Here is a 20,887-nt window from a genome sequence, read left to right on the forward strand (position 1 = left end):
ATCATGTCAAAGCTAAATTACTAGATGCACCTCTTCAAAAAGATGTATTGTTTGGTGTTAAAGCTGAGGAGGTATTAAAGAAAATGGAGGAAAAGGCAAAATCAATGCAAACAGTGAAAATTTCCTACAGGTACAACCTCGACGTTTCAGTAGAAATTGGCCTTCAAAAAATTGGTCCTTTCCAGCCACGGACAGACCTCATAGAGGTAGGTACAGGCGCCCAAGGGGTAGAGGGCAATCTCAAGGATCATTTAGAGGAAGACAATGGCAAACGCCTACACCTAGAGGTGGAGAGGATAGATCACAGCCATTCAGAAAGCAGAACCAATGACTTTCCCCTTTGCATGCCAAGCAAAGCTCTAATGGCAGCACCTTTAGGCGGAAAACTGGCATTTTTGAAAAATTGGCATATTGTCACAAAAGACAAATTGATCCTGGACATTATAGACAGAGGCTACAGATTCCACTTTCACACCCTTCCAAAAATGAGAGGCATGCCAAACCTGCCACAAAATCAAAGGGCAGAGGCACAAAAACAAATTTCAGCTCTCATGGACATGAAAGCTATTCAAGAGGTACCTGCACAAGAACAGGATCAAGGTTTTTATTCCAGACTATTCCTGGTACCAAGGAAGGACAAAGATTGGAGACCTATTTTGGATCTGTCCACCCTAAACACATTTACTCGTACCAAAATTCATGATGCTCACATTACAGCAGCTTCTTCCCATGCTGGGCAAGGAGTCTTGGCTGGTAACAGTGGACCTCAAGGAGGCATACCTGCATGTCCCTATCAGACAAGATTGCAGAAGATACCTCAGATTTCTTGCAGGTTCAACCCATTATCAATTCTCTGCATTGTCCTTTGGCTTATCTACTGCACCCAGTGTGTTCACGAAATGCCTGGCATCAGTAATTGACTTCTGCAGACTTCAAGGGATACAAATATACCCACATTTGGACGACTGCCTGATCCAAGCGGACAGCAAGAAACACCTGGCGTTTGTAATAAAGTTGTTAAACTCTCTGGGATACACAGTCAACAAAAAGAAATCAAGACTAATACCTTCTCAAACAATAAGTTTTCTGGGTGCCAGCTTGAATACAAACACCCAGATGGCCTACCTCACGCCAGAGAAATAAGGGCAACTAACTCAATACTTCAGAAAACTGGCAACCTTCACCAGGCTGACTGCAAGGAAAATCCTGCAGGCTCTGGGATTCATGGCATCTTGCATCCTACTAATCCCATGTGCAAAGCTGCATATGAGGAAACTTCAATGGTACCTAAAAAACATGCATACCTGTTCTCAACACATGCATACCTGGTCTCAACACAGCCACAGTTTGGAAACAATTATACCACTGATTCCATGCCTCCAAAAGGAATTTCTGTGGTGGGCTCAAGCATGCCAAAGAAACATAGGTCTCCCATTCTGCTTGCCTCAGGCAAATAAAATCATCACAACAGACTCCTCTGACTACGCCTGGGGGGCGCACATGACAGATCAGTGCATTCAGGGCAAATGGTCCCAAAAAGAAAAGCACCTACACATCAATCAAAAGGAAATGTTAGCAGTAAAAAATGCTATTATGGCTTTCAAAGACCTACTTCATCTGGGCCAGCTATTGATAAGGACAGACAACACCACAGTGATGTGGTACATAAACAGGGAGGAACCCATTCATATCCCCTGTGCAGGCTAGCCATGTCTCTTTGGAACATGGCTCTGGAATTACAAATCCAACTTCAAGCACAATTCCTGCCAGGCAAGGAAAACACGCTGGCAGACAACCTAAGCAGAAATATGACAGATCCACACAAATGGAAGTTGCTTCCTCAAGTTTTTACAAAGATAATTCAAGCATGGGGAAGGCCAGACATAGATCTCTCTGCTACCCACAGAAATTACCAATTGACAAAATTCTGCTCAAGGACCTATCATCCACAGGCCTGGAAAGTGGACGCACTCTTTCAGTTGGACAACAATGACCGTTTATGCCTTTCCACCTCTTCCTCTGCTTCCCAAAGTTCTATTAAAAGCCAGAGCAGACAGACCAAAGATGATTCTCATTGCTCCAGACTGGCCAAGACAACACTGGTACCCACTCCTGAGGAGCCTGGCGCATTCCCCACCATGGATCCTGCCTCTAATGCCTCTTCTGTTGACCCAGCACAACTTCAAAACTCTTCAGTCAGCTGAAAACACTCAATCTAGCCGCATGGAGGATTCCTTAAATTCACAACAGACCCTACTCTCCAAAGAGGTGCAGGATGTCATTTTGGAGGCCAGAAGGCCTTCTACTAGAAAAGTCTACTTCGCAAAATGGAAACTGTTTTGTGCCTGGAATCCGAAAAAGGGTCAGAATCCTGGAGTACTGAATTTACCTCGAATATTACAGTATCTAGCTGGGATGCTAAGCAGTGGACTTTTATTCTCCTCCTTCAAAATCCATGCCTCAGCCATTTCTGCTCAATACAACACTGATCCTCCTTTATTCTCTCACCCTCTCTTAAGACAGTTCCTCAGAGGGGCTAATAATATAAAACCCCTAAGGAAGTAACCAGTACCTGCTTGGGACCTCAATTTCATTCTAGAAAAACTGACCCTGCCTCCATTTGAGCCAGCTGCTTCAACAGAACTGCAATATTTGTCATGGAAAACAGCCTTCCTTCTGGCTATCACCTCAGCACGCAGGGTTTCGGAACTACAAGCTCTCGTGGCTGTGCAGCCTTTCATCATTTTCCATCAGGACAGAGTTTCCTTACAAACCAACCCTTCCTTTATGCAAAAGGTAGTACCCAGGGTAGCCTTGAATCAGGCTATCCACTTACCTACCTTTTACCCTAATCCACAAAACAAAGGGGAGAGACTACTACATTCCTTGGACATTCACAGACAGCTTCGTTATTTGGACAGAACAAAGCCATTCAGAAAATCAGAGCAACTCTGTGTCCTATGCTACAGGTGCTCAAGGGAAGGCTATTTCCAAACAGACAATCTCAAAATGGATAGCTCACTGCATACGCTTTTGTTTCTTTTCATGGTAAAACTGTAGCTACAGGCATCAGCTCTCACTCCACAAGGGCCACAGCTACCTCTGCAGCTTTCCTCACGGGGGTTCCTACCAAAGATATTTTGGAAGCAGCCACTTGGAGTTCTGTACATACTTTCTCCAAGCACTATCACCTACCATTATACTCCAAATCTAGAGCGGGCTTTGCCACTGCAGTCTTGCAGGGCATCCTTGCCCCACCTAGTTCCACTTAGTGCCTACCACCCCTTTTTTAGCTTTGGGATTCTACCCATCTGTTATCACTGCAGCTGTATGCATGATGAACATAGTACAGTTTTGTACCTACCATAAATGTAGATGTTCAAGTGCCAATACAGCTGCAGTCCAGGTTTCCCTCCCACCTTCCCCTCTTGGGACAGGCCTAATGGCTAACACCTCCTCATACAACCTGATTGGGGTATTCTTTTATGGTGTATTTGCTTGCAACTACTGTTTTTTTGATTATATTGCATTGCATTATTACATAAATTTATGTTTTGCCTTTCTTCTGGGGGCACCTGACATCTGGGGCAAGAAAAGGGTTCTTTTATACCCCTGTCATACTGACATCAGGGAAGAAGTGACGACATCTGACGCCGGACCTAGATTTTGGAATTCGGCCAACGGAGGACCCGCCTGACGGCAGGATAACCCATCTGTTATGACTGCAGCTGTATTAGCACTCTAACATCTACATTTATGGTAGGTACAAAACTGTACTTTCATCAATCTACCTGTGTTTCTTTCCTACGTTTTCCAATGGGGGATAGTATGTGCTTTACCTGTTTGGATGTTCAGACAGCTTGGATTTTATCTCCATAGAACTTCTAATTTCAGGAAATCAGACCAGTTATTTGCATCTTTTTTCCAAGGTTAAATTGGACAAATCTGTATCAAAATCAACTTCAGCCAGATGGCTCACTGACTGCTTTTTCTTTGTATGTAACAATAAAGGGTTGATCTTTCTTAAATCTCCTGTGGCTCATTCCATGAGATCTGTGGTCTGATTTCTTGTCCAGGGCTTCAAACGATGACGTTTGTGCAACTGCCATTTGGTGTACTGCTCATAACTTTATTGCTCATTGCAAATTGGACATCTTATCTAGGAATAGGTCAGTGTTTGGCTTCACGGCACTCTGGAATATCCTTCATTGAGGACCACCCTGAGTTTTCTCTTTATGGGGACTTGCCCATCTGTTGAAAGTATGACAAAGATTATAAAGCTACAGTACTCATCTCTAACAATGCATCTGTCTAGTCTTTTATCCTTCCTCCGGCCCTCTTCCTGCTTTGGCAGATATTCATTTAGGCTCCTAGTCTGTCCTGAGCAGCAATTCCTACCTACCTTGCTGAATGAGCTCCAGTGCTCCTCTTTCTATTTGGACTTTTTTTGTTTTTTACTAGGTACCTTATTTTGCTGCAAGATAGGCTGACTTTGGGGCAAACTTGATCGGAGGTTAATCCAGGCTTAGGAGATTTTGGTTAAGGGGTGGAGCTAAAAGTCTGAAGTGGCTTAAATAGGATGAGAGACCCATTTTGTTTAAAGCAGACATTTGGTGGTTATCTCTTGAGCTGCACTCATAGTGAGCCACATCTAGAGAGGTTTGGGGGCTATTCCATGAGGACTCCGTACGTATTGTTGAACCATGTCATGGTTCTTGCCTTCCTAGGTAATTTTTGCTCCTCTTTTTTTTTATGTAGCACCTAAGGTGTCAGTTGTACTGCCCTGGGTTTATGCTTGGGGGGGGGGGGACTTTCTTCATTCAAGCTAGCAAGTTCAACACAGACCATGTCTCATGGAAGATGGTATTCGTGGTGGCAGTTACTTCTGCTGGGAGGGTCTTGGAATTATAAGCTGTCATGTGCAAGAATCCCATATTTGTCTTCATATTAATTGGGTTAGATTACATAGTAATTCCTCAGTGCTGGAGATCGTGACAGCTGCTTCAATCACGACATCCATTTCCTTTTTTTAAGCAAACTATGTAATTATCCTGCGTTAAGTAGATTACGGTACGTAACAGAGGTCCTACCTGGGAAAGGGTGAAGGATTACAGAAAGAATAAGCAGCCCTGTGTCTCTTGCTTTAATCGAAAATCTATACATGGGTCTCATTGCATTTCCTTTGTCAAGTTCTGTGGCATATGGTTATCTGAGAATACTGCGCTCTCTCCACCAGATGCATTGCTGCCACTGTGGCTTTCTAAAGAGAATATGTACTAGTGAATCCATGAAAGTGGCCCCATGGTGGTGTCCACATTCTCACCAACCTGTACTGCTTAGGCACAGTCTACAACAGGGTTTGCTGCAACAGGCCAAAAGAACTATTTATTTTTTTCCTCCTTCAGGTTGGTTAGTAGAGAGAGGCTGTAGCAGTCATCCCTGAAGTTACAACTGCAGCAGTATCTTGCACAAAACAAAGTACAGTCCTGCAGTCAATATGTAGTAGTCAAAGCTGCACTTTACTTTCCTGGACTTATTTTCTGCGGTATGTTTTTTCGATTGTTGTATGAGGGACCCCCCCCTTCAGATTACTGAGATTGAGAGGCCTACCAGTAGAATACACTATGCTTGTTTTTCTTTTGTCCACCGGCAGGGATTTTAACCATTCTCACTCTGGGTGTGAGAAGAGGATGAGCAACCATACATCTTTTGTACCACAGTGTGGAGTTAAACGGGAAGTGAGTGCGGAAGCAGTAAGTTCTGGTTGGGGAAAGGGATATTAACTATGAAACTCTGGATGGATGGTAGGACTCTGCTGTGTTTGGTTCAAGATGCTGGCTGAAGCACATGCCAACATCTACAATTATTAGTTGATAAAAGTTGTACTGTCCTTCACTTCCTTCCCTGTCTCTTACCAAATCAGGCATCCCCTCCTCAGAGATGAGAACCAAACTGTAATTCTGGCTCAAGGGTCCATGAGAATGTGCTCTTCCATCTGAATTGGGTCTTCCCTGGTTATTTCATGTGGCTCCCAGTAACTAATAAAGATGGTGTTTGCCCAGCATCTCTCTCTACTACCAATGTCCTCCTGTTGGTAGAAGAGGGAGTTATCTGGGCCAGTTAGCTTCTGTGGGTTGGAATCCCAAGAGTGAGTACTGCAGTAGTGGGTTGGAATCCCAAGAGTGAGTACTGCAGTAGTGAATGTACTACCTGCAGTTATGCCAAGTTCCTAACATCGATGCACTTTGGCATCTGCCTGATTTTGTATTTGCATTTTAAATTGTATATATTGTATATCCCGTACTCTACTTGCATTATTCTGTTAACTGCTTTTGGAGCTTTTCTCAACAGGCCTACACTGAAAATGATCTCTGCTTGGTCGAGTGGGCTTCCCTGGTCATCAAACTGGAAATTAGTAAATAAATCTCAGCTGTTCTCTTTAGGTTTGGCTTTTAGACTCTGCTCATTGACTGTTTACAATCAAAATTCTGCACATCTCCTAGTCATAATGTAACTTAACCCAAACCGAATTAGCAAAAATGACAGCAAGTCCTCACACTGTTGAATGTGGTAATGTCGATAAATTCTACTTCGACATTACCCAACTTAACTTGACATCTGGAGATGTCCTACATGTTTTGCAGGTGGACAAGCCCCCTGCACTCCCTGCTTAATTGTGTATTCCAACTTGAAATCCCACTACAGTGAGGAAGAGGGTAATTTTCCCAATTACAACCATAGAGCAGTCCATCGTAAACAGCAACACTTAGACTAATGCAAGCTACGTCTCTGTTCGTGAGGCGGCATGATTTCAAGTCGGGATTTTCATATTTTGCATGCACCTTTACCCCTTGATTATCTGAATGACGGTAAATTGCCTTTTTAACTTTTGATAGTAAACCCCCCCCCCCCCCCTTGACAAATCCAGAATGGTAGCCTCTTATTCACACAGGCAGCTTACCACAGTTGTAGATATGTAGTCTTCTGCACAGAACTTCTGCATCTTTAGGAATAGACCGATTTTCTGTAGGCAGCCTACATTTTTGAGTCAGTAGTCAAGTTGGTTAAGCAGATTGTCGGGACCAAGTCATAGAAAATAGAATTTTTCATCTGTAGGGACCAACCAGTGATCAGTCATTACCCTCTCAGATTGCCCTATCCTTGTCAATCTGATCAGGCAGAAGTTTGAGATCTGCTCAGTTGGAGCAGGTGATGTGGCCTTTCTTGCAAGGCCAGGTAATGGGCCTTATTCCTTTAACTTCTGGGCCTTAACTCTTAAGATCTAAATTTGGCTTCCTTGGGCCTTTTTAGCTGTGGGGCTCCTAATGTTGGTTGCCTTATCCGCTGTTGGGTCTGATCAAATGGCTTGGCCAGTTTTGGCTGCCACTCCTGCCTTGGCCTTCTCGGCTACCGCAGTTGTGGAGCCAACCCTTCAGGGCTGGGGTTTGGGGTCTGATTCGGCACTTTGTGTTTCAGTTTCATCCCTCCTGCTTGATGCTTCTGCTCTTGATAGCTTGCTCCATTCAGGGCAGGTGGAAGCACTCCTGCTTGATGCTTCTGCTCTTGATAGCTTGCTCCATTCAGGGCAGGTGGAAGCACTCCTGCTTGATGCTTCTGCTCTTGATAGCTTGCTCCATTCAGGGCAGGTGGAAGCACTCCTGCTTGATGCTTCTGCTCTTGATAGCTTGCTCCATTCAGGGCAGGTGGAAGCACTCTGGCGTCTAGTTAATGTCCTTGAAGTCTTCAGTTCCAAGGGCTGCTGGCTCCGAGTGGTCTCTTAGTCTCCTCTACAGCATCGAAAGCAGTGTTGTTCTGCCGGGAGATGGATTGCTAGGCTCCAGCCAGCATCCCTCCCACTTTGTCATCTAGGCTTGTGGGCTGTCATCCATTTGTTACAGGACAGCAAACACCAGTTAACTTCCAGACTACCCTGCACCCAGGGCCCTCTTCCACTTCTCTGTCTGATTTCCCTGGGCAGGATGGTCATGGCAAGAATTGATGCAAGATGAAGAACCTGGATTAGCCAGAGAAATCCTTCAGTGAGGATGCACACTTCAAGGAAGGAGTGCGGTCCCTGAAATACCTCTACAGTGACTCCTGTTTTGGCAACCTTGTGGCGCTGCTTCGCCATGCAGTGGTTAGACAGCTAAAGCCCCATCTCCAGAGTCTTCCTGATTTTGGCATTTATGGTGGGCCTTTTCACGTCTTGTGTGGTCCCTCTCCAGACACACTGACTTTATCTCAAAGGGCTTGTAGGGAGGTCAGTATGGTAGAACTAATTTCCAAACAGCCTGATACTGTACTGGCTCCTCCCAAGGATAGTCTACCTTGGAGTAAGGGTCTCGCCATTGATGCTGTGATGGCGGCACCCAGTAAAATGGATATCTCTGAAGTGTTCATTGGTTCAAACTGGACTAGTTAGGGAAGCACTCCTACATATCAGCCATGTTTTCACTGAAAATTAAATTACCTGGCTTAACAGTTTAGACCTGGTGTTCCACTGAAGTCTTGTCAAGTGTTTAAAATGCAACAGACTGGTCTGCTGCCGCCAATATTGCCGTTTATTGAAAGTTTTGAATGAGGTTGCCTAACTTGATTGCTTCAGGGCCTCCTTTATTAATGTCTCCTTACAATGGCTGTTTGGGCCTAAGGTTAAAGAAACTGATCAGAAGTGAGCAAGACAAAGATGCTGTTTGCTGGTTAGTGTGTGGTGTTGCCCTGACCCCCCCCCCCGACCTTCTGTAGAAACCAGAAAGGGGGAAGACTTTAGAAATGAATAGTACTCTTCAGGATGCTCAAGCAGAGAATCCCCCTCGCAGTTGAGGCAGGTAACCAGAATGGGTTCTGCCTACATGGTAGGAGCAGTCCACAGAGAGACTGCTTCCATTTTTTCTGGAGGGTTCTTCTAGTGCCTCTGAGGGGTTCACAGAGACTGTCCAGCTCTGGAGGAAGTCGGGGGTTGTTTGACTCTGTATCTGGAAGCTTGTGAGGCTATCATGTCAGGCACTTTTCGTGTCTAGTCATACACAGAGGCTGCACAATTCATAGGATCATAGAAAGTTACAAAGCTATTGGCCCTGAGGCCCTTATAAGCCAACCAAGAGATCTGAAGTAGTTAACTTCATTTTATCTGCAACCTATGAGTATACGGATCCGTATCTGATCTGAGCCGGCAATTTTTTTTTCTAGCATCTGCTCCAAGCTCTGAGCACCTCCCCTTACCCATAATGCCCTACCATCTTCCCTCAGATCTCGTTTGTCATGCCAGTAGTGTGCATCGTGGTCTCCTTTGCTCTGAGCTCAGGGATAGCGAGTGGTATTTTTTCTGGTATCTAGGTGTGCTTGAGTGAATTTTTTCCCTTCCACCCCTTGTGTAGTGTCTCGCTTGGTTGTCTGTTTTAAAAAAAAAAAAAAAAATTTTTTTTGTAGAGTAGTAATTGGGCCTACCCTTCCCCTACCTGTGTGTTTTTTGGAGAGGTAGTGTTTGTACCTTTGAGTGCAGGACTATGGCTGATCAGCCGAAGCCTGTCTTTAAAAATGTACAGTGTGTGGCCACAAGCACTCCCTGGCCGATGGTCACACTTTGTGTGTAATTTGCTTGGGAGTGGCACATTTGTCCACTCAATGTGCTATCTGTTCGGGTTTTAACCCGAGGGCCATTAGGGATCGGAAGGCCAAGCTAGATGTCCTTCAAGAATGCAACAGCAGTCATAACATATGGGTTGTCCTGCCTCAAGCAGCCCTCGGTCGGCCGGATTCCAAAGTCTGGGTCCGGTGTCGGCTGGTGTCGCCTCCTCTCCGACGTCAGAACGGCTGGAGTATAAAGGCATCGGCCGACGCCATCTTCTTCAGTCTTTCTTGCCGCGCGGTGCCAGAAGCAGTTCGCAAGTGCCGGTCGGTCAGCTCCTGTGTTTTTCAGTACCGAAGTCATCTAAAAGCTAAGTACCCCGTTGGGGAACATTTATTCTTGCCTCAGCCGATGTCAGAACAAATTGAGAAAGTTAATTGTTTGTCTTGTGGTAAACAAATACCTCATTATGACTTCCATTCTTATTGCCTTCCTTGCCTGGGCCCAGACCACGACGTCTCGGCCTGTGCTGCCTGTGCCTGCTTTAACAAGCGCACTCTCAGGTGCTGGGCAGAGTTTGCCGAAGACTTTTTTGGCGAATCCTTCGCATATATCATGCCGTCGGAACAACAGACAACTCAACCTTCCAAAAAACGAAAGGACCGGGACCGACATCCTCGGCCCGCATCCTCCACCGATACACCTAAGCCCTCCGCGAGTGCCTCGGCCCTTTCGGAGGCGGTAATTCAGCCGCTCCAGGCAGACACAGCGTTAACACGTCCTTCGGCCTCAGAACCTACGCCGGTGCCGGTTGTTGATTTTCCTCCAGATACCGAAGTTCTGGATTTACCCAACACCATTCCCGTGGACAAGGTTACTCCACGTGGGGCAGCTAGGCCTCCTGTATCCATGTCCATCAAGGCCTTTGCACGTGCTAAGGCCACCAGCCAGGCCAAGGCCCATCCTAAACCTACTGCCCAGGCCCCTTCTGATAAACAGATCATGTCTCTTGCTGCAGTTCTTATTTCTCTTATCAGGGGGTCTCAGCCTCATCCTGACAGAGGTTCTCAGCCGCCTGCAGAGAAAAGGCCCAGAACTGAGCAGGCTGACTACCTCTCTTCGGATGAAGCCTCTGGGGATTCTGAGCATTCTGATACCCAAGAAGAATCTTTCCAGGCCTACGAGGACTCTGATGCTGAGGAATCAATTCCCTCTGCCTCCCCTCCAGAGGATTTCTCTTTTGGTGAAGTCCTGCATTCCATGAGGGAACATTTTCAATGGCAGGGTCAGGAAGTCTCTGACTCCAGGAAAAGGCTTTGTACCTTCCTCAAGCTTCCCCAGCACAGACCTTTGGCTATTCCACCTGTTATGGATGTTTTGGATGATGTTTTCTCTGACTCCAGTGCTAACCCTGATTCTCTTCCTCCTGCTCCTGTCAAGCCGGACAGATATTATAGGGTCCCTGACACTCACAAGCACCTTTTTAAGGCCCACTCTGTGGCTCTAGAAACTATTTCACAGGGCCCCAAGGGAGTGGCTACCTCCTCTGCCAAAAACCCTCTGCCAGCGGACAGAGAAGCAAGGTCCCTGGAGAGATGGGGTAAAAAAGTATATACCTCTACTACCCTAGCCATGAGGTCACTTAACCGCCTTTTTCACATGTTTCAGTACCACGATTTTCTCCTAGATGATTTACAGAAAAAGTTAGCCTCTCCTGAGCCTATTGATAAAAAGGCATTGCAGGATCATATACATAACACTCAGCAGGTTAATAACCATTTTCTTCAGTGTGGTTATGATGCACTGGAAGCTTCATGTAGGGCAGCTATGACTACTGGGGCTGTGATACGTAGATATGCTTGGTTAAAGGATCAGTCTTTGCCTGACCATGTTAAAGTAAAGATGTTATCCTATCTGATGGGTTGAAATGATGGTTCGGCTCGATCCTCTCCGACTCTGCAACATGCCAAAGTGAGCCAAGTCTCTTATCTTATGGCTGATTCATTATATCCCAGGATGCAACACCCTCCAGTCTCCCGCGATCGCTTAACGCTTAGGGGGGCAAGGAGTCTCGAGCTGGCTGGGGCTTGAGTAACTTTTAACTTTTTTTTCAGTTTTGTGCTGTTGTTGTTCAAAAAAAGTTTTAATCTACTTTTGCTATTGCTATTGCTATATTGCTTGATATTGTGTGTTCGATTGAGTATAAAAATTTATTGTGTGTGATTGTAAGATGTCTGTTAGTCATGGCGTGTGTCACGCTTTGGTAGGGTGGGTCCTCCTTTTTCTAAAAAAATCTTTAGGTAAATTAAATTAATTCTTATAGGTTCCTGAAGAAGCATTTGAACTCCCGACTCCTGCCAAAGAAAGGGCTGACCGAAGCCGCTCCGTCCGTCCCAGTCCGCCCGAGCCTGAAAGCGCCCTCCTCTCCTTCCTCAAAGACTTGGGCCAGTGCGGGCTCTGCTGCCTGCGTCTCGACCTCTATGACTCGCGGCCTCTCGGACAGGCTGACTGCATCCGCCAGGCCGGAGTCTCGGCTTGACGGCTCCACTGCTCGCGGCAAAGTGCCCGCTCGAGCTCGCTCACTTCCTCCGCCGGAAGTCTACCTACCGGGCACTGATGGAATTCTGTGTGTGTCCTCGGCGCCCGATTCTATCGGTGGGCCTCGAGGGCCGGTCCCCTAGTCCATTGGGGCGAGGGAGAGGTTCGAACCTCTGTTTCCTCGGTCCGAATTGCCTCTCCTCCTTCTTCTCCTCTGCCTGGAGAGGTGCTCTTGGGTTGGAGGATCTCAGGCCGGTCGGCCCGACCCCCACTCCAACCCGCCTCGGGTCGTCATCGGCATCGATATGTCCTGGATGTAGAGGGTAGGTCCCTCGTCCCGGATGATGTCTCTCTCCTTTGCAGACATCTGATCCATCCTCAAACAACGAGCCCTCTCTTGAGGCCCCCTCTGGTCGAATCAGTGCTCCTCAAGGCCTTTGCCGGGGGCGCCTCCGCCTCCTGGGTGTCGCGCCGGACGAGCTTCTGGATTTGGATTTGTGAAAGTGGAGAAACAGGGATACTGTGGAACCAGTCCCCCTGAGCATCAGAGGAAGGGAAAATGGTTCCGGGAGGGGAAAAAGTTTTTCTCCCAACATAGGAAGAGGAGCATTCCAGTCCCTCGCAGAGGAAGATTCCAGACGCAGGAAGCAGAGGGCGCAGGCAGAGGCAGGAGATTCCAGAGGCGGGGGCAGCGTCTCCGGCTCTGAGACCATTTCTCCTTAACCTAGGGTCCAGCCTCCCAAGGTGCCCGCGGATCGGGCGGCTGTGCTGCTCCGAGCGTTTTGGGAGCCAGTCGGGTGTCCTTGGCAAGCACTTCCAATAGGACAGACAGAAGGGTGCTTTCCCGGATAAAATATACCATCCCCATCAATCCAAGAGAATACTCACCCCCTCCCCAGTCAGGAAATCGACCCACACCCACCTTCAAAGGAAATAGCAAAGGAGTCAAGCTTCAAAGCTGCTACAAAGGTCATCAAACCGTCCCAGAAATTCCACCAGATTTTTTGCCAAATTAAGGGAGGTTGGACAGGTGACAAAAAGACAGGGACCTTGGAGACCAATATTACGAACAGACTGAACTATCCAAGCATCAGGTACCAAATTCTCCTAATCACGTTGATTGTTGAAGGATGATGTTTGGAAGGATGTTTGACCTCAAGAGCGCCTTTCAAGGACACATCGATACACAGGGCGCCCAGAAGGTATCATCGCCAGAGCTGTGGAGCACGTCATTACCAATTTTGTTTTGTGCCTTGGCCTCACCACAGCCCCAGCCCCCCCCCAGGGTGTTCTGCATAGTAGTGACAGTGACGTGCTCACCTGGATTCCCTTGATTTCCTCTGTTTTCGACTGGCTCCCTGACTGGCCCACCAGGCATCTACTTATGGGTCAAACCTCAAAGCCACCACCATCTCCCTCTGTTTCCTATGGGATTCCATGGGGAGTCAAAGTCTGTCTTGCTGCCCTCTCAGCGATAAAGTTAGGATAGGAGATAGACTAGAGATTGATGCGATCTTCTTCCCTCGCCGCCAGGATCCGAACTCACAGGCCAAGTGCAAGCTCTGATCTCGAGATCCAAAGCCCCAGCCAGGATGGTCCTACAGGTTCTAGGCTAGGCTCAATGTCTGGTACTTTACTTTTAGTCTCTAGCAAGGTTACACATGAGGATTCTTTGGCTGCTTTTATCAAACTCAATGGGACTTTCAATCAAGATCTCTCACAATCATCTCATCATGATTACGGAAATATGCAAAAAGGGACCTGGCTTCAGACATTCACAGACATCAGGGCAAACCCTTTGGCCTCCCTCCTCTCTCCCTCCAGCTGTTCGACAGATGCCTCTGCCCCAGATAGGGGGGGGGGGGGCATTGTCTGGGCAGGCTAGGGGCTCCTGGCTTCGGACCGACTCTTCTCCACATCAACGTGTTGGAGAATTAAACCACCATATTTCCACAACACAGATATATCTCTTAGGCCTAATCCATCCTTTTGTCCAAAAGGTCTGCTCTAGTCTTCTGTCTTCACAAATCCCTTGTAGAACTTTTTCTTTCTTCCAAAATTCTCTTGAGAGGAAGAATACTCCATAAATTTGGATGTTCACAGGCAATTACGCTTCTTTTTTAGACAGGACCCAGCACTTCGTTAAGTCAGACCAGTTGTTTGTGTCCTTCTATCCATCTCGCCATTCCTGATACCCACCCCCTCCCCCCCCTGCCTTGCAGAAGAGAAGAGATAGTTTGGTTTTGAGCTCACTGTTTTTTGTTTCATTCATCTGATGTTTATATAGCAGCAGTATATGCATGTGCATGTATGCGGACAAACTAGATCTGGGGGGACTGTGGTGGTGTCCTGGGATATAGTAAGCTCAGCCAATAGAGACTTTCTGGCTTGGCATATGGTGCAAGTCGCCGCGGAGATGAGGGATCTCCGAACCCATCATTCAGAATGTAGGCGAGATGGATCCCAAACATCTGAAGTTATGGTGAGTACATAACTAAAAGTTACTTGATGCACCTCTGGAAAAACAGAAGCTGTTTGGTGCTAATGCACTAGATGTACTGAAATCCATAGAGGAAAAAGCAAAGTCAGTACAGACAGTCAAGGATTTCCTTCAGGTTCAGCCACCCAGATTCAGCAGAAACTGGCCCTCAAAGAATTGGTCCTTCCCCGGCTCTGACAAGTTTCAAAGGGGAAAAAGCAGACATGCCCGAGGTAGAGGGCAATACAGAGGATCTTACAGGGGCCGTCAATGGTGGCAACCTCCAAATCAAAGAAGTGGCGCAGACAGTTCAGCTGCACCACAAGGACAATCACAATGACTTTGACTGTCGTACCGCCTACAAAGGTTCAAAGAGAAGCACCTTTGGGCGGAAAATTATCCTTATTCTCTCAAAACTGGCATATCTTAACCAAGGACAACTGGATTCTGGATTTGATAGACAAAGGTTACAGATTCCACTTCCACACATTACCAATAAGACAAGGCATGCCAAACCTGCCACATCATCAAAGGGCAGAGGCGCTCACTCAAGTTTCCAAGCCGCTAAGTATAAAAGCAATAGAAAGGGTTCCTCCTCAAGAGCAAGGCCAGGGATTTTATTCAAGACTGTTCCTTGTTCCAAGAAAAGAAAACAACCCATACTGGACTTGTCAACTCTAAACACTTTTCTCATGGTGCCAAAGTTCAAAATGCTGACGTTGCAGCAACTCCTTCCCATGCTGGGCAAGGGGTCTTGGCTGGTCACTCTGGACCTCAAGGAGGCATACCTGCATGTCCCAATCAGACAAAGCTGCAGAAGATACCTTAGATTTCTTGCAGGGACAGAGCATTATCAATTCTCAGCATTGCCGTTTGGCTTATCTACTCCGCCCAGAGTGTTCACTAAATGCCTGGCATCAGTAGTGGCACACTGCAGACTGCAGGGGATTTAAATATACCCCTACCTGGACAACTGCCTCATACAAGCAGACAACAAACAAACCTTAAAAGAAAATTTGGACTATGTCATGCATCTACTGCAGGCCTTGGGATACACAGTCAATATACAGAAGTCAAAACTACTGCCATCCCAACAGATTATCTTCCTAGGAGCCAAACTGGACACAGAAAACCAAATGGCCTACCTCACAGAGGAAAAGCAGCAGCATTTACCAGAGTACTTCAAAGGCCTAGCAAAACTCTCCCAGCTGACTGCAAGGAAAATCCTGCAGGCCCTGGGGTTCATGGCATCTTGCATCCTTCTGATACCTTTGGCAAGACTTCATATGAGAAAGCTGCAATGGTATTTAAAAAACTTATGGTCTCAGCACAGCCAAAGCCTAGAGGACATAATCCCACTTATTCCATGTCTACAAAAGGAACTCTTATGGTGGGCTCAAGCCAGTCAGCAAAACAAAGGCATGTCTGTCAACAGACCTCAAGCAGGCCAAATGATTACAACAGATGCCTCAGACCATGGATGGGGGGCGCACATGGAGGGCAGATGCATTCAAGGTCTTTGGACGCCAAAGGAAAGGCATCTGCACATAAACCAAAAGGAGATGTTGGCAGTGATACATGCAATCGAAACTTTCGAAAAATCACTACAACAAGGACATTTGCTAATAAGGACAGACAACCCCACTGTCATGTGGTACATAAACAAGCAGGGAGGCACTCATTCTTATCCCCTCTGCAGACTAACTATGCTTCTCTGGGAAAAATCTCTGAGCCTGAAGATACATTTACAATCCCAGTTTGTACCAGGCAAGGACAATGTACTGGCGGACCAGCTGAGCAGAAATTTTATGGATCCACACGAATGGATGCTGCACCCTCACATTTTCTCTCAACTGACGAAGACATGGGGAAGACCGGACGTAGATCTTTTTGCTTCCCACTTAAATCATCACCTGGAAAAGTTCTGCACAAGGACTCGCCATCCTCTAGCCTGGAAAACGGATGCTCTCTCCTTCAGCTGGAATTCTCTAAAAAAATTTATGCATTCCCTCCTCTGCCTCTGCTGACCAAGGTGATACTGAAGATCAAAGCAGAACAACCAACAGGCATTTTGATAGCTCCGGACTCGCCAAGGCAACACTGGTACCCATTGCTATTGACCATAACTCGGACCAAACCATGGCCTCTGACCCTATGGCCCCTGCTCCTAACACAACACAATTTCAGGACTGTACATCAAGACCTGAAAACATTACATCTGACAGCCTGGAGGCTACCATGATTTCTCCACCTAACCCTCTTTACAAATCAGTTCAAGAGATCTTGCTGGAAGCACGCAGACCTTCCACCAGAAAAACCTATTCAGCCAAGTGAAAGAGATTCAGCATCTGGAATGCCAGCAGGGGTCAGGACACAGCATTACCGAGTATACCTCAGATATTAGAATACTTGGCAGAACTATTTCATACTGGACTCTCATACTCTTCAATAAAGATTCATGCCTCAGCAATCTCAGCAAACTACAACTGTGATCCTCCAGTGTTTTCACATCCTCTGCTAAGACAGTTTCTAAGAGGGATAAAGAATATCAAACCTCCCAGAAAACAGCCAGTACCTGCATGGGACCTCAATTATGTGTTGGAAAAATTAACTCTTCCTCCATTTGAACCAGCAGCAACTTCAGAAATGCAATTTCTTTCATGGAAGACTGTCTTCTTATTGGCAGTCACATCTGCAAGAAGAGTTTCGGAGATTCAGGCACTCATGGCAGTGCCTCCCTTCCTCATTTTTCATCAAGACAGAGTTTCTCTAAGAACAAATCCTACATTCATGCCAAAAGTTATTTCCAGGGTGTCTCTAAATCAAGCTATTCACCTGCCTACTTTCTTCCCCAATCCTCAAAATAGGGGGGGGAAACTACTGCATACTTTGGAGATACACAGACAACTACATTACTACTTGGACAGAACTAAGGCCACCAGAAAGTCTGACCAACTGTTTGTAGCCTATGCTGCTGGAGTACAAGGAAAAGCAATCTCCAAACAGTTTCAAAATGGATTGGACATTGCATCAGATTCTGCTATTCATTCCATGGAAAAGGTGTGCCAGCCAATATTAGGCCACATTCCACCAGAGCTTTAGCCACTTCCACAGCTTTCCTAAGAGGAGTGGCAACAAAGGACATTTTAGAGGCTACTACATGGAGCTCCGTGCATACATTTACCAAGCACTACAACCTGCCTTTTATACTCCAGATCCCGAGCAGGCTTTGCTTCGGCAGTCCTGCAGGGAATTTTAGCTACACCATCCTTATCATAAATCCATCCACCCCCAGCTTGGCTATGGTATTCAACCCATATGTTATGACTGCAGTTGCATTCTTGAAGGACATAGTACAGTTTTGTACCTACCATAAATGTAGATGTCCGATAGATATGCAATTGCAATCGGATTTTCCCACCCTCCTACCCCTCTGTATCCTTTTTTTTTTTTTGGGTCCCTACCCCTTATCCCATTAGCTGGGGGTATTTCCTATGGTGTATCTGTTTATTGCTGTTGTGCATGTTTGGGATTATTTTTATCCATTTACCAAATTTAGCCTTCCTAGGAGGGCACCTGACATCTGGGGCAAGAAACACTGAAGAAGATGGCATCGGCCGATGCCTTTATACTCCAGCCGACGCCGGACCCAGACTTTGGAATTCGGCCGACCGAGGGCTGCCTGAGGCAGGACAACCCATATGTTATGACTGCAGTTGCATATCTATCGGACATCTACATTTATGGTAGGTACAAAACTGTACTATATCCTTCTTTTCCGTGTTGCAGTATCCCCCCCCCCCCCAACCTATCCCTCTTTCCAACTGGTCTCATGTTCAGACCAACCAGCAAATGGCACACTTTTTTGGTGGTTATCATTTGGCTTACAATACATAGCTGCGTGACTGGGCAGTTTAGTTCTGAGGTCTGTGCATGCAGATATCAAATTTAAGGCTCCTGGTTTATGGCCCTGCATGTGACGTCCCACCCAGCAACAGCAACCAGTCTTAAGCTTTTGCATAGGAGCCGATGTTCAGGCCGACTAAGGCGGAGAGTCCCACAGTAAGAATACTGCAATGTGGAAGGGAAGGACGTTTATGGTTATGGTAAGATTTTACACAACTATTCTATTTTGTCCTGTGTTTGGATGTTCATTGGGACTAGCTCCTGTTTTCTTCTAGCACTTGTAGAATTAGCCTTAAGCAGTCTGTTTCTCGGTGTTCTTTGGTAGGGCAGGAGTCCGAGAAAAGATGTGCATCCCCGTTTTCAGGTTTGTGCTAAAAGGAGCACCCAAAGCAGGAAACTGCTTTGCCATCTTAACTTTTAAGTAGGAAAGTGGCTTGAGTTTAAAAGCAGATGCTTTCTCAAATGTCTCATTACTTTGTTTTATTAGGTAGTGAGAACTTTTCAGTGGGGAAATTTACTTTGGTCATTCCACCAAGAGGCTTGACTGTTTCCACTAATTGCTTCAAAAATACCTACAAGCGACAAGGTTTTGGCCTTTTATTCACTCACTTTCACCAAATATAAGTACTTTTCCGTTATGCTAGTTGTCCTTTTGGCCATTTGCTTCAGAGCTGTGCTTTCCCCTCGTGATTCCTTTTTATAAGCCCCTTTTAAGCAAGCATCATTTTGTCCTGTCAGTTTTATTTCTTCTGTGTTTACTTATTGGAGGGAGGTGGTTAGACTGCGTAGAGAAGCAGCTAAAGATGCCGTGTGGACCTGGTGTGTAATGTCCAAATTTTGCCATGCAACACACCTTGATATCAAGTGTAGAAGACTGCTTACTTGAGACTATTTCTTTGTCTTGTGAAGTTGCAAGTTAAATATGCCTCATAACGTAACTATGTACTTTAAATTAAGTCCTTCCAAAACTTAATGTGGATGTTAAATTGCAAGTGTTTAGTGTTGCATCTGCTGTGTTTCTTAGAAGTAATGTAGTTATTTTGTTGGTTAATAAAATTCAAAATCTTTGTTTATAGGTCCTGTGGTGTTTGCAGACATTAAAATGGAAAATGGAAAATCCAAAGGATGTGGTGTAGTTCGCTTTGAGACTCCTGAAATTGCAGAAAGAGCTTGCAGAATGATGAATGGATCCAAACTTGGTGGAAGGGAGATAGATGTCCGAATTGATAGGAATGCATAAACAAATCTTTTTTTTTTTTGTTGTTGTTTTTGTTTGTTATTTCTGGGCCTTCTCCCCCTAGAAGTTTATTTCCCAAGTTTTAAATTTTCTGCTAGCAGTGCATTGTCACATTTTTAATATTTTGTTTTGAGTTTAATACAAACTTTTTTTAACTGTAAAGAATGGAGTAGATTTTTTATAAATATGTACACATTTTCATCACCAGAAAAATGCTGATGTGATTGATTTCATCTTAATATTTGTTATGAGTTTTTGTATACAGAGTATGACAGTTGTCAACAAATTTGCACCTATTTAGTTTTGTCTGGTGGTGATTGTCTTTGTCTTGCTTGTCCTTGTAGGACATATTCATGAGCATGTCTTGTACTTTTTTCCCTTTGGAGCATAAATTATATAAAAAAATTTGTTACCCTTGTTAAAATGTATTTTGCTTTGTAAGTAATTTCAGATCTATGGTAAGAGTAGCTGTAAAATGTTTTAAATTTAGGAAGAAGCGGTGATTGACAAACTTTTTTGTAGTAACCTGCACATGTCATCTGCTTTGGTTTAAACTGACTCTCAACTGGTCTTTTCAAAATAAAGATGAATCTCCTTTCATTTATGGTGTGTAGTACTATATAGTTCACTTTTCCATATATTTATTATTGTAGTTGACCCTGCATTTTTTCAGTGTACTTGCTGGCGGGGCCTTAAAACCTGTAGCACATAAGAGCATCTAAAATGGAGTATGGCTTTACTTCCAGGTGTTCATACAAGGTTTTCAGACTACAGCTAGTGAATGTACGTATTTGAATCTGTTATCCTAGCCAATGTTCTTCACGCATGGGTCTAGGATCCGAGCTGGCAAAAACCTAGCAGCTTAGCTCACGCTCCTCCACTCCCATTGCTCTGCTGCCCTCTAACCCCCCAGATCTCATTTGCTGTGGTTAACAGACTCAGATTGCTCAGCTCCTCAGGGATTTCACTTTTTCAAAACAGGTCTTCCTTTTTCTCCTTATTCCTTTTTTTAAGCTGCTTATTTTAGTTTCTGTAGGCCTTCTGTTAGTGAACTGTTTTCTTTTTCACCCTATCCTGTTTATTTGGCTTTTGGTGCCTTTTTTGTTTTATGGTAGTGTAGTTAGCATAGCAGTTTTCTTCTGGGAATTTTTTTTTTGTA

At 45.5% G+C, this 20,887-nt stretch overlaps 1 protein-coding gene across 3 annotated transcripts in view; it reads left to right on the forward strand.

The window, feature by feature from the left end:
- The window catches only part of HNRNPM (heterogeneous nuclear ribonucleoprotein M), a 278,079-nt gene extending 257,751 nt beyond the window's left edge, over nt 1–20,328 (forward strand). For all 3 annotated transcript variants that reach the window (XM_044090678.1, XM_044090679.1, XM_044090680.1), the window contains one exon: nt 19,568–20,328. In XM_044090678.1, the coding sequence (XP_043946613.1) occupies nt 19,568–19,731 (164 nt within the window). In that variant the 3' untranslated portion in view covers nt 19,732–20,328. The remainder of the gene's footprint in view (nt 1–19,567) is intronic.
- Nucleotides 20,329–20,887: the final 559 nt, after the last annotated feature.

The sequence above is a fragment of the Protopterus annectens genome, chromosome 13.part0, assembly GCF_019279795.1.
Source record: "Protopterus annectens isolate FY-2018-M chromosome 13.part0, PAN1.0, whole genome shotgun sequence".
NCBI classification, from domain to species: domain Eukaryota; kingdom Metazoa; phylum Chordata; order Ceratodontiformes; family Protopteridae; genus Protopterus; species Protopterus annectens.